Source organism: Cyclospora cayetanensis, unplaced genomic scaffold, assembly GCF_002999335.1.
Source record: "Cyclospora cayetanensis isolate NF1_C8 unplaced genomic scaffold, CcayRef3 CcayRef3_contig_87, whole genome shotgun sequence".
In the NCBI taxonomy this organism is placed as follows: Eukaryota; Apicomplexa; class Conoidasida; order Eucoccidiorida; family Eimeriidae; genus Cyclospora; species Cyclospora cayetanensis.
In genome coordinates, this window is record NW_020312760.1 from 41,574 (window position 1) to 55,663 (window position 14,090).

The following is a 14,090-nucleotide window of genomic DNA, read 5'->3' on the forward strand; positions in this document are numbered from 1 at the left end:
AAAAGTCCACTTGAAGTGGCAACCGCTAGAGAACAGCTCTTTCGTGGCAGCACCAACAACAACAGCAACTCAAGGTTTTCATCGCCTCTCATGCTGCCCACACAGCGGGAAGGGCCTCGCATGATGTGTCATGCAGCTACCCTGTCCTTCTGAACGCGGCACACTACCTGCGTGCAGCGACAACGAGGAGCAAGGCGGCCACGAAACATTCCAAGACCAGAAAACCTCACAAGATCTCCTCTATCAGGCACGCTGGACATGGGAAAGCAAAAGGAAGTGAGGGCTGCTCCCCACGCGTCGTCTGCCTGCTGCCCGCTAATGCACGAAGGGCCCCAACTAACATGAGCAAAATCGTGTAATTCAGCTGCACTTCTGAAAGATATAAGGCGCACCTGTAGACGCCACCACTCAGAAAACAATTTCATGACACCTGACAAGGTCGAAGGCAACCCTTTTTGCAATCACAGCGGTTGCGCGGGTGCGGCGCATGGCGTCCGGTGCTCGAGGGGTCACTTTCGGACTGGATGCTCACTACTATTCTCGCATGCACTGTGTTCATTTGAATCTTTAACGAGTTCGAGCTGAAAGTATATTTGCGCCATGGTTTCTGCATCTGCTGGCTAGTTATGCGTACAGATATTTCAGTGTGATCAACCAGCTCTGTGGTGTCCTTGTGGAGAGCGGCAACAGACCTGCGCTGCCGCTCTTGCAATGCAAGGAGCTCCTATGTGCAGGAGCGGCACCAGCATTTTAGAGGGCACCTGAAAATACGAGGAAGGTATCTGCAGTGCTAGCTTATGCAAGTGATTGAAATAATAGGTCGCCGGGGAAGCAAGGGCTCAGGCGAAGGGTTCAATTTGGAAGGGTGAAGCAAAATGCATGCAGACGAGGCAAAAAATACGCGACCAGCAGAGCTAGAAGTTGCACCTCAAATAGAGGACCCTTCAGTTTCAGTGGGTGGTGCTCCCGCTGAGGCCTCTTCAGAAGCGCAACCAGTGGCAGCACTGGACGTCAGCCATCTGTGCATTGCTGCTGCATCGGCGACACTCGCTGCCGCAGCTGTTGCACCCACCCACGCAGACAGTGCAGTTCAAGATGCTCTCGAGACAGCAGTGAGCGCAGCAGAGAGCGCTCCAGTGGCTGAGTGCCATGGCAACGCCGCAGGTGTACTTGCGCGTTCTGCGGAAGATGGCGGCGAGACTGCAGCAGGGGCATCAAATGTAGCAGCTGTAGCAACAATAGAAATAGAGGAAGGGGCAGGACGGTCTAGCTTAGTCGCGGCAGTAGATGCTGCAGACGGACATGCACCACTAGGTCCACCATTCATGCATGCAGGCGCTGCTCCTGACGAAAATACTGATTGTATTGAGGCTAATACAGCACCTGCAACAGACTTAGCACCTGAAGAAAATGCTGCTGAGCATAATGGTGGTGCTGTTCCGGCTAGTGCGAGTGTTTCGTCTGATGGTCTTACTAGTTATGCTGACGCGGTGCTCTTCGACAGAACCGAAGCTGCTCCTGGTAATGCAGCAGCAGCAGCGACAGCCTCAACAGAAGCACCACCAGAGAGTGTAGCAATGGGCATTGTTGAAAGAAATTCAAGGGTATTGCTTGCCTCGGCAGTGGAATCCCAGACACCAGATGCTGCCGCAGCATGCCAGCAATGGCTCAACGAACCGACGAGGGAAGACTGCTGCACTGGTGCATTGCATCCCGAGGCATCACCGGAAGGGCCGCTGCTAAGGCTACAGCACAGGACGAGTGGTGCACTAGAGGTCGCAGTGGAGGCTTCTGCAAAGGCTGTAGCACATGCCGCAGCAAGCTTTGCAGCTGCGACTACTGCGGCTATGTCCTTCGAAACAGCAGCAGCAGATACTGCAGAACTGTGGCCAAAAGCGGCAGCTGAAGGTGTTGAAACGGCAGCTGTTGTGTACTCCACAGATAGGGGTGTCACGCAAACGTATCCCTCCGCTGAAGGCACTGAGCGACAGCAGGAGCAGGACCAGCAGCAGCAGCCGCCTTCCCAGGAGCAGGTAGGCTTAGAATCGGATATCCAGCCGCAGCAGCAGTCGCTTGAATCAGGGAGCCAGCAGTCTGCTCCCCAGCAGCTTCCCGCAGGAGAGCATCAAGAGGGCCTCCTTGCCCAGGAGCAGCGCGAGCCACCACATCAGCTATCGGTATCAGAGAATTTCCTGGAGACCACGGTATCCCAATTGACGGCTGACGCATCTCCCCATTCACAGCTGTGCCACGAGCAGCACTTGGATGAGCAGCAACAGCAGCAGCAACAGCAACAGCAACAGCAACAGCAACAACAGCAGCAGCAACAACAACGACATCCCTACCCTGGAGAAAACGACTCATCAGATGATGAGGAGCCCTTGGATTTGGTGGCACTTGAGGCGCAGCAGAAGGCAGCAGAACAAAAGCAAAAAAAGGATTACAGTAGACTGTGGAAGATCTTTGGCAGGCAAACTGACGCAGGTATGTGTTTGTGCACTCCTTGCCGTAGCTGGGCTACTCTACTTCCTAGTGCTGTTTCTGCAGTGTTTTCGAGCAAGACAAGACCTATGGTGGCGTGGAAGAGCATTGTAGGCTGGTGGTACTGCACACTACCTGCATGCCTTTCTGTTAGCCAACTTGCAGAGACCGCTGCTCAAGGCTTATCCCCCCTTGGCGCCCATTGCTACAAAGCTAGCTCCCCGAGACGCCCAGCAGAACTGCTTCCCCATTTGCTATAAAATCCTCCTAGCTGCTGCTGCTGCTGCTCGCGACGCCACGCAGAGGGCAAACCTGCTGATAGCCAATTTCCCCGTCCGCCCGCCTTGTACTGCGCTTGCGGGTGCAGGCCGACTGCTATTTCAGCTGTATGGTCGCGGCTCCCAGACTCGGGGGGCCCCTTGCGCGTCTCGAGTAGCCCACGCACTACACGTATGCCTCCTTGGCGGGGTGTCATGAAACCGACTTTGGGTGTCTGTAGCTGCTGCGTTGCATGCGGTTTGCACTGCTCTCCGAACACGCAGTTTTTGCGTTTTTTCCGCACAGCGTCTGCTACTGCCCGCAATTTTTCAGTCCCTGCTAGTCCTAAACGGGAGTTGCCGCCGTATTTGAATCCGCGGGTGCCGGCGGATTGCTGTTGCGTGTCTCAGTCTTCGACAAAGACTCGCGTGTCTCCCTCGGTGCCGCTGCTCCTGGTGCAGCCGCAGGGAGAAGCAGCAGCAGCGGAACACCCAGCAAAAGGCACTGCAAGCTACAGGCAGCGGCTCGTAAACATCCCTACTGTGGGGCGACGACCTTCTGCAGTGGCTGCAGCAAAGAAAAAGGCAGAAAGGAAGGGGTCCTGTGCTCTTGCTGGTGCACAAGGCCCTTCTCTTCCACGGCGGCCGCTCCGAAAGACGCTGCAGCAGATCGTCGCCGACACGCAACGCAACGGGGGGTCCTACCAGCCGATGCTCCTGCAGCGATCCGACAGTTGGGATAGAGAGATGCAGAAAGACGCGCTTGCGCGATCCTTCCGGATGGAAGCGTGCCTCACACTGCCACCTAAGGCTCGTCTTCCCTCTCTCACGGAAGGGCAGAGACGCGAGCTGCTCTCCGCAACCCATGCCGCTTAGTTCCATACACCCTAGGGAAGAGCACTCTGGAGTGCGTCTACTAGCGGAGGTGCCTCTGCACAGGCAGAGCAGCTGGAGCAGACGTCGTGAAAGGTGGCAGAGGCTTTCAGGCAAGGGGGGCCTGGCCCACCCTACTGCTCACACACAGCGCATCACCCCGTTGATCCTGTGCTGAGACGCCGTCACAGCACATAGACAGCTGCTGTTAATAGATGCACTATGTAAGATCCCAGTGGTGGTTGATGCTCCACGCACACCCCTGAAGGCTTCCGGATATCCGGCTCACTGCTACCCCCACCGTCAGTAAGGCAGCCGCGCATCTTCCAGAGAATCACCGATCCGCACCCCCACCAGCCTTGCCACATGCGCGGATTCATTGAGAGCCAACTGCCTGCTGTAGCCGCCAAATCGAATGCAATGAGGGTCAGCATTTTCTCGTAGTAGACTCCTCCAAGGCGCAGATCCTCGCAAGGCAGCGAGCGTCTAACACATCCCTGCCTTACGAGAAACTGCACCTTAGCCCCTCTAGGCCTCCGCGGCGCTAAATGAGGGCGAACGTTCGTCTTCTGGTTCCTACAGCTGCGAGTCAACTCGCGTCACTGCTGGTTTATGCTTGTCTATCCAGCTGCGTTCCAGTGAAGGCGCATGCAGCTGGGTCTGAATATTTTTGCGTCTGGCTCCTTTGAAGCAGCATCCGCGAAAAGAAATTCTCTCGAAATTCCAATGCCCCTTTCACGCCATCTGTGCGACTCTGCGACCGCGCGTATGCACTACTGCTAAAGGTCGCGATACACACAGAGAGTGCCGGCTGGCGGTTCCACCTGCAAATCCTTGCAGCTAGCTATTTGTAACGACCTCCTCTAACTCCCCGCCGCTCGCATATGAGCATGCCATGCGCCAGCCAATTATGAAAGCAACCTCTGCAGGTCGGGATCAAGATGGGCGGGCTGTCATGTGTACAGTGAACAAACTCCATGGAGGGATGGGCCTGTATCTCTATATCTATCTATCTACACGCAACTACACACGAAAAAGCAGTAGTCCGTTCGAAGCCTCTCAGGATACCTGCCCTGTAACACTAATGTGCATTATCACCACTGCCTTATCTGCAACCCAGCAGAAAAAGGCCGCCGTGCATGCGCTAAACGAGCGACCTTTATTCAAAAGCCCATGCATGCGTGCATGCCACGGCACGAGGCCACGCCGACGTAACTGCTAAACATGTGTAGCGCAGCTAGAGTGTAGAGGAGAGGGCGCATGTTCTGTGCGCTGTTGTGCCCTGTTTTCTACTCTAAAGAGAGCCATTCTGAAGCCCTTCTGACTGTTCAAATCAAACGCCCTCTCTAGAGCTTTCTGCTTCCGCCTCCCTCTCTGCAGCTCCTGTCTGCATCCTACGGCCGGCCAGCCAGGCTGCGAATGCGTGGAGGGAGCTTCGATTGGAGGGGAGCTCAAGTGCGGGAGGCTTAGGCAGATTCCTCCACGAGCACTTCTTTCATGCGCGCATGCAGACGCGCAACAGAAAGCGCTAGGTGAGCACCCGCCGTGCCATCCTGCAGCTCAAGCACCTGCAAACCTTCCTGCAGGTGCCTCAACGAGCCAACAAAGTGATGCAGCAGCTTCCACAGGCTCTCTGGGGCAATGCCGTTCTCAGACACTACGCGCGTCAGCTTGCCATGAAGATACAAGTCGCGCAGGTAGCTATTCTTCCTATACACCTCAACAAAGGTGGTCCTGCCCGCTGCCGGATCGAATACAGGAAATCGCTGCACCTCAAGGGGGCACATCGCACACATCACCTCCGGCTGAAACGGCAGATGCATGCGGAGGCTGTCTTGCAGCATCTCGCTGCTCAAAGACACCTGCGAGTCTTGCAAACAGCTCATAGCCGCAAAAGGCGACTGCAGACAGCACTGCTGCACCTGTTTCCAACCACAACACAAGCACACACATACACACGGAGAGACAGACAACGGCATAAGGAGCCCAAACGCGGATTTTTTTGTCAAATGCTGCGAAGGAGAAGCGGCCAAAGGCAACTGACATAGCCGAGGCAGTTGTTGGCACCGCAGATAGAACTTAATAAAAGTACGCCCCACATGCCGACACACAAGATGATTGGCGCCTAGAATTTTGATCTGCATTCAACTTCTTCTATTTAGGTGAGGTCCCCAGTATGCATGCCATGCGCATCAATCTAGCAAAACGGTTTGGTCCATAATATACATAAAAATACATACATACATAAATACGCCTCCGGCTCAATCTGGAAGGACGTTTCGCTCAATTAGCACACATACATATGTATATGTATGCATGCATAGAAAGATTTATAGATAGATAGATATATATAGATGATTTAATAGATATATATATATATATATATATATATATATGCTAAGTGTGTCCATGAATGCGCCTTCGTTCAAGACTCTTTCTATATGAACAGTCATATGGCATCTTACGGTTTCTCTGTAGGATGTGAGAAGTGGCTTCTGGCAGCCTTCATCTCCATCGCTGCCCGTTGCATGCTCGCGCTGCTCAGCTTCGCTGCAGGCATCTGGTGCAGAAGAAGCGAATGCGAGGCCTGTAAGCGGCAGCTGATAATCCTCTGCAGTAAGGTTCGCTCTTTGACTCAGTGTTGTGGTGGCTGCCCGCAGGCAGGCAGCTGTGGTGCTAAGCGCCTGCATCCCACGTTGCACGCATGCAGACGAGAAAAAAAGCGGAGCTTCAAGACAATCCGATACCATTCAAGAGGGCATGCAAGCGAGAGGCAGGAAAGGGCAAACTAAGAGAAGTTCAATTCAGGAGATGCCTGTGCGAGTTCACACAAGCCACAGCGTTTAGACAACAAAGGAGGAAGCAGTCAACTAGAAGAAAGCAGGAAAAATGTGGTGCACTCAGAGGGGATGCAAGAATCCTCACGCCCTCCCCCCGTCTCCCCTCCCCCGCCCTGTGGCAGCATGTGCGAGACCGACATGTCACGCCCATAAACTCTATATGTATGTATACGTATGCATGCATGTGCTGTGTTACATGTGTACGTATACGCGCATGTCTATGTACAGTGCAGCACAGACAAGCATGCCCTCGATCGGACGGCTTCAGAGACACACTGTTTTCTTGCCTCGTCGTTCGCAGAGGCCTACTATTGCTCCGAAGAAGCGCATGCTGCACGCGACATTAAACCTACCAGCCTATTGAAGGCTTCCACGGCTTCCTCTAATGGTCGAGGGAATCTTTGCGTGAAGGGGCGAAGATCTGCCCGAGTTTGTTGCGAGGCTGCCACTGCTGCACCGAGCGCTGCAGCGTCGTTCGTTGCGGAGGCATACTGCAAAATGCGATAGCGTGAGACTTCCCGCCGGTGCTGCAGGACCTGCTGCAGCACAAAGTTGGAGGGTATTTCGCTGCTGTTGCTAGGATCACAGCAGATGGCGAGCACTTGCAGCAGCAGCTGCTCGCGTTCAGTCTGAGAGAGATGCTCCTGGACGCAAAGCGCTTCCAACGTCCCTGCGGCAAGCATATGTCAGACATGCACATACACAAACACAAATACATACACATACACAAATACATACACATACACATACACATACACACATACACAAATACACACACATACACAAATACATACACATATACATACACATACACAAATACACACACATACACAAATTCACACACATACACAAATACACACACATACACATAAAGACACAACACGCCTGCTGTAACATCCCCGCAAAAAGGCATGCAAAAGCACAGCTGTCTGTACACCTGTTCGCACACCGGCAACGAGGCCAGCACTGCATGCAGGCAGGCAGCCCCCACAAAGCCTCTCTGGCGAGCCGTGCGCTTCCTAAGAGGGAGGAGGAAAGCAAAAATGAAATGCGCAGAAGGTTATGCATGCGCGTTTGCTGTCGACTGAGAGGCGATATAGAGGAGAAGGCTACAAGCAGAGACGGCTAAGGCAGGCAATACCCCTGAGAAGGCTGGCAATCTGCCATGTACAACGCTGGCTCACCGGCAAGGAGGAGGAAATGAAGAAGAAGTGCCCCCCTTCCATTCTCATAGAGCAGCTCCGCAATATAGCCAAACACATTCAGCGCGCACTCATCATTTGTGGCGAGGGAGAAGCGACTCAGCACGCCAGCACGCAACAGCAAGTCGGCTGTGAAGCTGCAATCGCCAATAAAAACGCAACATCCCACGTAAACACATGGAATCCCCGAGATAGGCAGCCAGCTTCCCTCCTATGGAGCCTTTCTCGCAAGCAACGCTTTCTTGAAGTCGGAGAGCAGCACAACAAACGCGCTGAGATGCATGCGCGCGGTGGAAACTGACAGGCGAACATGAATGTCAACTCAGAAGCAACCTGGCTGGCAAAGAAGGGACCCTTTAGCACTCCTTTTATTATCTAAGGCTCCCTATTGGCAGAATGAAAAAGCAATGCAGCCTTGTGACGGCATTCCCCCCTCTAGTTTCTAGAGCATTTTTTACTCCGGCGTGCACGGAGATGCAACATGGCATCCCTTTGCAGAAACAGTACAGTCCCAACAGATAATTGCAAATCGCCATGATTTAAAATACATACATATATACGTATATTCGTAAATCAATATAAATGATATATATATATATATATATATATATATATATATATACATACATTTGGCCGATACGCACAGTATGCCTTAAGCAAATATCGATCGACACACACGTATACATGCGCACTCGCATCTACACGTCACGCATGCCGTATCTATATACATATATATTTAGACATGTATACATTATTATATACATATATGTATATCCGTATTTGACGACATCGCTGCATGAACTCTTCGTGAGGCCCCTTGAGAAAATTGCAGCTGCCCACAGTACAAAACAGAAAATTACGTCTGCGTGTTTGCACTCATGCAAATACATATAAATACATAAACATCCATATAAATGCATAAGAGGGCACATATGTGTGCGGAAACCAGAGACAAACCACCCCGCCTTGCAGAGCGAGGGATACGCGACTCTTAGAAGTGGCAGTTTGCACGCTTCAAAGTAGTTTTCTGCATGCGCCGAGAGTTTTTTTCCGCGTGCAGCCCTTTTGTCTGTTTTTGCGTGGGCGTCCGTGGCATCTCGTCTTACCGGACGTGGTAGCGGATATAAAATCTGAGGATTTGCAGCTCTCGTTCAGAAGGAAGGTGATTCGATCCAGACACGGAGAAGAGGGGATTCAAGTACAGACGGTTAAGGCGATCTTCCAGCTGCAATTCTGTTGCAGTGCTCGCCAGCTGTGAGTTCAGCCGTAGCGTTCTTAAGACTGAAGCAGTACGGCCACGCATAAAACACGCACCACTAAGTCCATTTTTGATCTTGAATATTTTTTAAAAATAAAAATGACGCACGCGAAAGCGGCCAGGTAGACGGGCAAGGAGGGCGAGGAGAGAGAGGAGGGAGGAGTCGGTTGGAGGAAGCACACGACTCCGACGGCTGTGATGATGTACTGGTAAAGCGCTGGGCACGCACACCCTTCTGCCTATCTTTTTTCTTCCCTTCCCTTCCCTGGAAACGCTGTTGCAAGAAAGGCTTTTTTCGATGGACAGGAGAGGCCTCTCGAAAGCGACACGAGTAGTTGCCTAGCTTACCTAGCATTGGCGTAACCGGGAAATCGCCAGAAAAGACGGGAAGGCGAGCTTCAAGGAGACGATTAATTCTTCTAAAAGGAACTTCCCAAAAAATGATATGCCCCGCAGAATCGTAGCCACGTCTCCCGGCACGGCCACCTGCCTGAAGACAAGGAGACAAAACGCATGCATTATGCATGCATGCATGCAGCAGCCACGCAGAGAGGCGATAACGCAGAACAGAGAAACGCGCGGAGATGCATGAAAGAACGCCAGGCCCTCCTAAACACGCGTTAATGTCATGAAGGGGCAGGAGGCGGCACAGCGTGCCCACGCAGAGACATACATACATACATACATACAAATATTTCTCTCGGTGTGTAGTATAGGTAGGGGCTGCTGTACGTTTGCATGCACACGCAGAGAGCCGACGCATGGCGTGCATCTGCGAGAGCCAGGTGTAAAGCGCGTTGCATATGGGGGATGTCTCGCGAACGGACGGACAGACAGTGCAAGTACTAGAGGGAGAGGGATATATGTATATATATAGATATGTATGCAGACAGAAGAAGGAAAAAGCGGCGTTTTCTCTTGTGGCATGGCTGTGCTGCAGGCAGATGTTGTGGAGGACAGACAAGGATAACACATTAAAATGCACACAGGAATCTTCACGTCGAGCCGCGAAACGACAGCTACTGCTTGCCTGTTTAAACATGGTCGGTGTTAGCGCAAGAGCATCGCCAGCGAAGACAGCAGATCGGCAAGGCAAGTTCATTCCGAGGGCAAGGGCATGCGTGCAGATGATGATCCGCAAGAAACCCCAGCTGCGCATACACCCCGAGACAGACAGCCGATGTGGGTGTCTTCTCGCAGTTGCACAGCTCGCATTTTTTCTCACAAAAAACTCGATACAAGCCAACAAACACGCTTGCCTCCACAGTTGCCGACACACGCAGACACAGACACACGCACACATATACACACAGACACAGACACACACACAGCAGGTGCTTCCTTACCGATATAGCAGCTCGACAGCAACCCTGTAGACTTTCGATAAACCGTCGTCAAAGAGGCCTACGCCACGCGCCAGCAGCTGTGCGAGGAGTTCATCCTGCTTCGAATTTGCACGATCTGAGGCAACAAAAGGCAGCAGGGAAGGGGACGCGGGGGTGGAGGGGCTGGTGAGTGCATGCAGGGAGCGTTCAAGATAAAAAGAAAGACAACACGCCTTGCGTCCACACCACTCCCCTTTAATCCCCTTTCTCCGCCTTAAACCACTCCTCAGCTCCACAGATGCACACAGAGAAGCAGCGCTGGAAATTCGCCACTGCTCAGCTGACAAGCGCGGAAAGTTCACGGCAGCATGCAGGCATGAAATCCTCTAGTGCACATTGAATTGTGAACGCCACTTGCTGGAGAGAAGTCCCCTTCCATAGATAAAAACGAGGTACCAGCCACACGCAAGGAAGGCGGAAGGCCTTCCGACAAGGCATCCACACACAAAATATACCCCTCTTTCTGCCTGGACTGCGATGTGTGCTTTGTGCGTTCATGGACAGACATGTATGGGTGTATACACCTATGTATAGATACGCATCTATTTATAGAGACACTGATAGGTATGGACGCACACAGATACATACATGAATGTATAAAATATAGAGAGGAAAGCACAAAATATGCACATGCACTCAGAAGAACGCGCCGCGGAGGGACAGATCGATACGATCGAAGTCCAGCCAATCTCCTGTAGCAACTATGAGAAGAAAAAGCGCTTCACGTTTCTCTTTTTCTGTCTCTATACATATATATATAGGAGCGCGAGGCAGCAACCAGCTACAAGAAAGGCCTTTCGACAAGCGGCAGCTGCGGGCGACGCCCCTAGGAAAGATGGTGTCTCGCCTTAACTATACATAAATTTACGCATGCATATTTATTTATATTGATACATTCATATATATCCACCTATAAGTGCATGCATCCTGCATAAAATGATGATCAAAATGCCAACGTTTATGATCGCTGCGCCGTACTCTGCACATCCTTAAGAACGCCCTTGATGTCATCAAAGTTGGTTCCCATCGCCTTGGGGTTGGCAAAAGAAAATTCCTCGTCGATTTCGTCCGCGATGTCTCCTGGAGGAGGTGGCAATTCGTCATCTTCTTCTAGAGCAGCCAAGTCTTGCCGATCTAAGCCTTGCGCTTCCCGCTGCTGCCGAGACATGCCGCGCATGCGACGCGCCAAGTCCCTCTCTTGCACCATAGCCTGCGCAATAACCACCGAGACATCACAGCAGCAAGCAGACACAATACGTCACGGAGGAAGCTGCATGCAGGAACAAGCAGCAGCAGCAGCAATGATGCCAACGCAAGAAAACCACCCAAAGCCTCACAACAACACCGCAGGAAATCTCCGTTATGTATATACATATATATATGTATATATATATATATCTATATATACGACATTTCCCTACTCCCCCGCCTACCGACCGACGCTTCCCCCGCTGCAGCACGCCCCTACATACTACCCCTCTCCCTTTGTCCCTTTTATTGCTCCCTTGTTTCGTCTATGTAGATACCCCCTTCCCTCCTTCTTTTCCCCTCCCCTTTCCCCCCGGAAAAAGGCTACTAACACGCTACTGACTCCCGCTGCTGCTGCGCTCAACAGCAAACCCGCTGCGACATAAATTCCCCACCCCACACCGACAGACACGAAGAAAAACAACAGAAAGCATACACCCTCGCAGCCGCCTTGCTCACACAGGAAGAAAAAAGCTGGCTAGACACACGAATAAATCACGCGAGCGACTAGCGCCATGCCACAGCTATAGACGCCATTGCGTCACTTGCTTAATGCACAAGAGCAATGCAGGAAAACGCACAAACAAAAGGCACCAGAAAACATAGGGGCTCCCCCCTCTTTTCCGCAGCATAAGACGGCCTGTTCCCTACCTCCCTTGCGAGATGGGTGCACATACACACAGAGAGAGAGAAAAAACGGGTTGTTTTTCCCCTTTTCTTTTTTTGCGAAGCAAGGAAAACAGTGCTTAGCCAAAAACACACTTTGGAGAGACTCTGCCCTCGACGTATAGAGAGAGAAGTGCACTCGCGCATGATGTCGTGACAGCCCATGCCTCACCTCGTACTGTTCAAGACGCTGCTTATTGAGAGCGCGTGTTCGATATGTTGCTTCTTCTGTGCCATAGTATTTAGCCCACTGCAGATCCTCGAGAAGCCGCGAGAGACTCATGCCCATGCGACGTACCTTGGTAAAAAGCAGCATGTAACGCGTATATTCGACATGAGAGACATGAGGCTTCCAAGAACTTCACACACACGCGCACTTGGCAGATAGAAAGGAGAGAGAGGGCAATATACACAGCAGCAGCACAGACTTATTTACTGCCTCAGAGCGCCAGTGTCAAATTTTCCTTCCCACCCCACACCCACCCTCCGAACCCCCCCAACTCATGAACACACCCCTAATACACAATTAAACAATCCAATTGCCCCCTGCTTTCCCCTCTCGACTCCCCTACCTGAGGCCGTGAGAAGTTGAAAATCAGACAAGGCAGCAGCTGGCGCGTTTGCAGCGTCCGACATAAAGACAGCAGCTTCTGCAAGAGCAACAACACGCATATAACCAGCCCCCTGCATGTCCACCGCAGCACAAGGCGACGGATGACACCCACGGAATGTGCTGCCTTTGGTAACATCGAGGCACTCATCGATTCCGCATGCAGCATGCACTGCAGACACGTCCACTGAAGAGGCCCCTAGACAGAGACTGGCACTGGCAACCACTCAGAGGCAACACTTTGTTCAACGCAGCAAGCAAGCGACCCATGAGCCTTGGCTGCACCCGTAGGCGCAGCCGTCATCCTTCTCTTCTCCTCCGTTCGTCTGTCCGGAAAGAACGCGCGAAGAATGCCACCGTTTCAAGGCTGTGCGCAAAAAATTCTGGCTGCATGCACTTCGCTAGGGAGGGCAGACACCACACCACACCCTTAAGGCCAGCAGCAGATCACTTGCCTCCGCATCGAGGTATGCCTTCGGGAAGACATCCCGATTTCGAATGGAGGTGAGGCAGCCTGCGTATTTGCTCTTAACTGCCTTGCTTTTCGAAGCTTCTGCTACACTCTGGAGAGCTGGCAACGGCGCAAAGAGGGGCAAGTCTTCTGCCCATGTTCGGGGAGATTCTTGCAGCTGCTCTTGCAGATCCGCAAACACGGCGAGCGAAACTTCCTTCGTATCGCGAATCAAAGACACGAAGTATTCGCGCATGGTTTGCCAGTAGAGTCTGCAGCAGAGCAGCAGCAGCAGCCCGCACGGCAGGCAGGCAAGCAGCCGCGCAGAGAGAGAGGGGCAAGGGAAAAGAATAGGAGGGGTGGGATGAGGCAGCAGAAGATACAGAAACGGTGGATCCGTGCTCTCTCATTTTCTCTTTCTGGAAGAGGCGAGCACAGTCAAGGACGCAAAAGGCTGCAAGAAGGAAACTTTGCAGCGTGCAGGTGGAGAGGCTTGCTACAAGGGTAGGCAGACTGTGCGCCCATCGCGCATTAAAAAATGAGGCAAAGTTTCGCGGCTGCCTGCCGTGTAGGATATATATATAAATATATATATATACAGAGCCACAGGAAATGCCACATTGAACTCGGGGAGTCTTTACAGGAAACGGATATCGCTCATGCGCTCAAGACGGGGTGTTCACCTGTACTGCTTCTTGGTGATGGCGGCAGTGCCTTCAAAATAGAATTCTGGAGCAAATGCAGTGGTGAAAGGATGAGAAGCTCCTAACATCCGCGATAAGCAGTGATAGAATTGCAATCCGTCTTGGGGGGGAACAT

General features: G+C 52.2%; 2 protein-coding genes across 2 annotated transcripts; one reads left to right on the top strand and one right to left on the bottom strand.

Moving 5' to 3' along the window:
• Positions 1-875: 875 nt before the first annotated feature.
• Positions 876-3,614, top strand: LOC34618321 (ankyrin repeat and KH domain-containing protein mask). The gene is made up of 6 exons (XM_026335948.1): positions 876-1,014; positions 1,090-1,521; positions 1,819-2,033; positions 2,277-2,484; positions 2,849-2,913; positions 3,207-3,614. The coding sequence occupies exons 1-6, from the start codon at positions 876-878 to the stop codon at positions 3,612-3,614; spliced, it is 1,467 nt and encodes a 488-aa protein (XP_026191733.1).
• A 1,463-nt stretch (positions 3,615-5,077) lies between these two features.
• LOC34618322 (uncharacterized helicase C28H8.3) lies at positions 5,078-9,953 on the bottom strand. Its single transcript, XM_026335949.1, has 4 exons — positions 9,942-9,953; positions 9,260-9,401; positions 6,805-7,121; positions 5,078-5,533 (listed from the first exon to the last, which is right to left on the bottom strand). The coding sequence occupies exons 1-4, from the start codon at positions 9,951-9,953 to the stop codon at positions 5,078-5,080; spliced, it is 927 nt and encodes a 308-aa protein (XP_026191734.1).
• Between the last annotated feature and the right edge of the window lie 4,137 nt (positions 9,954-14,090).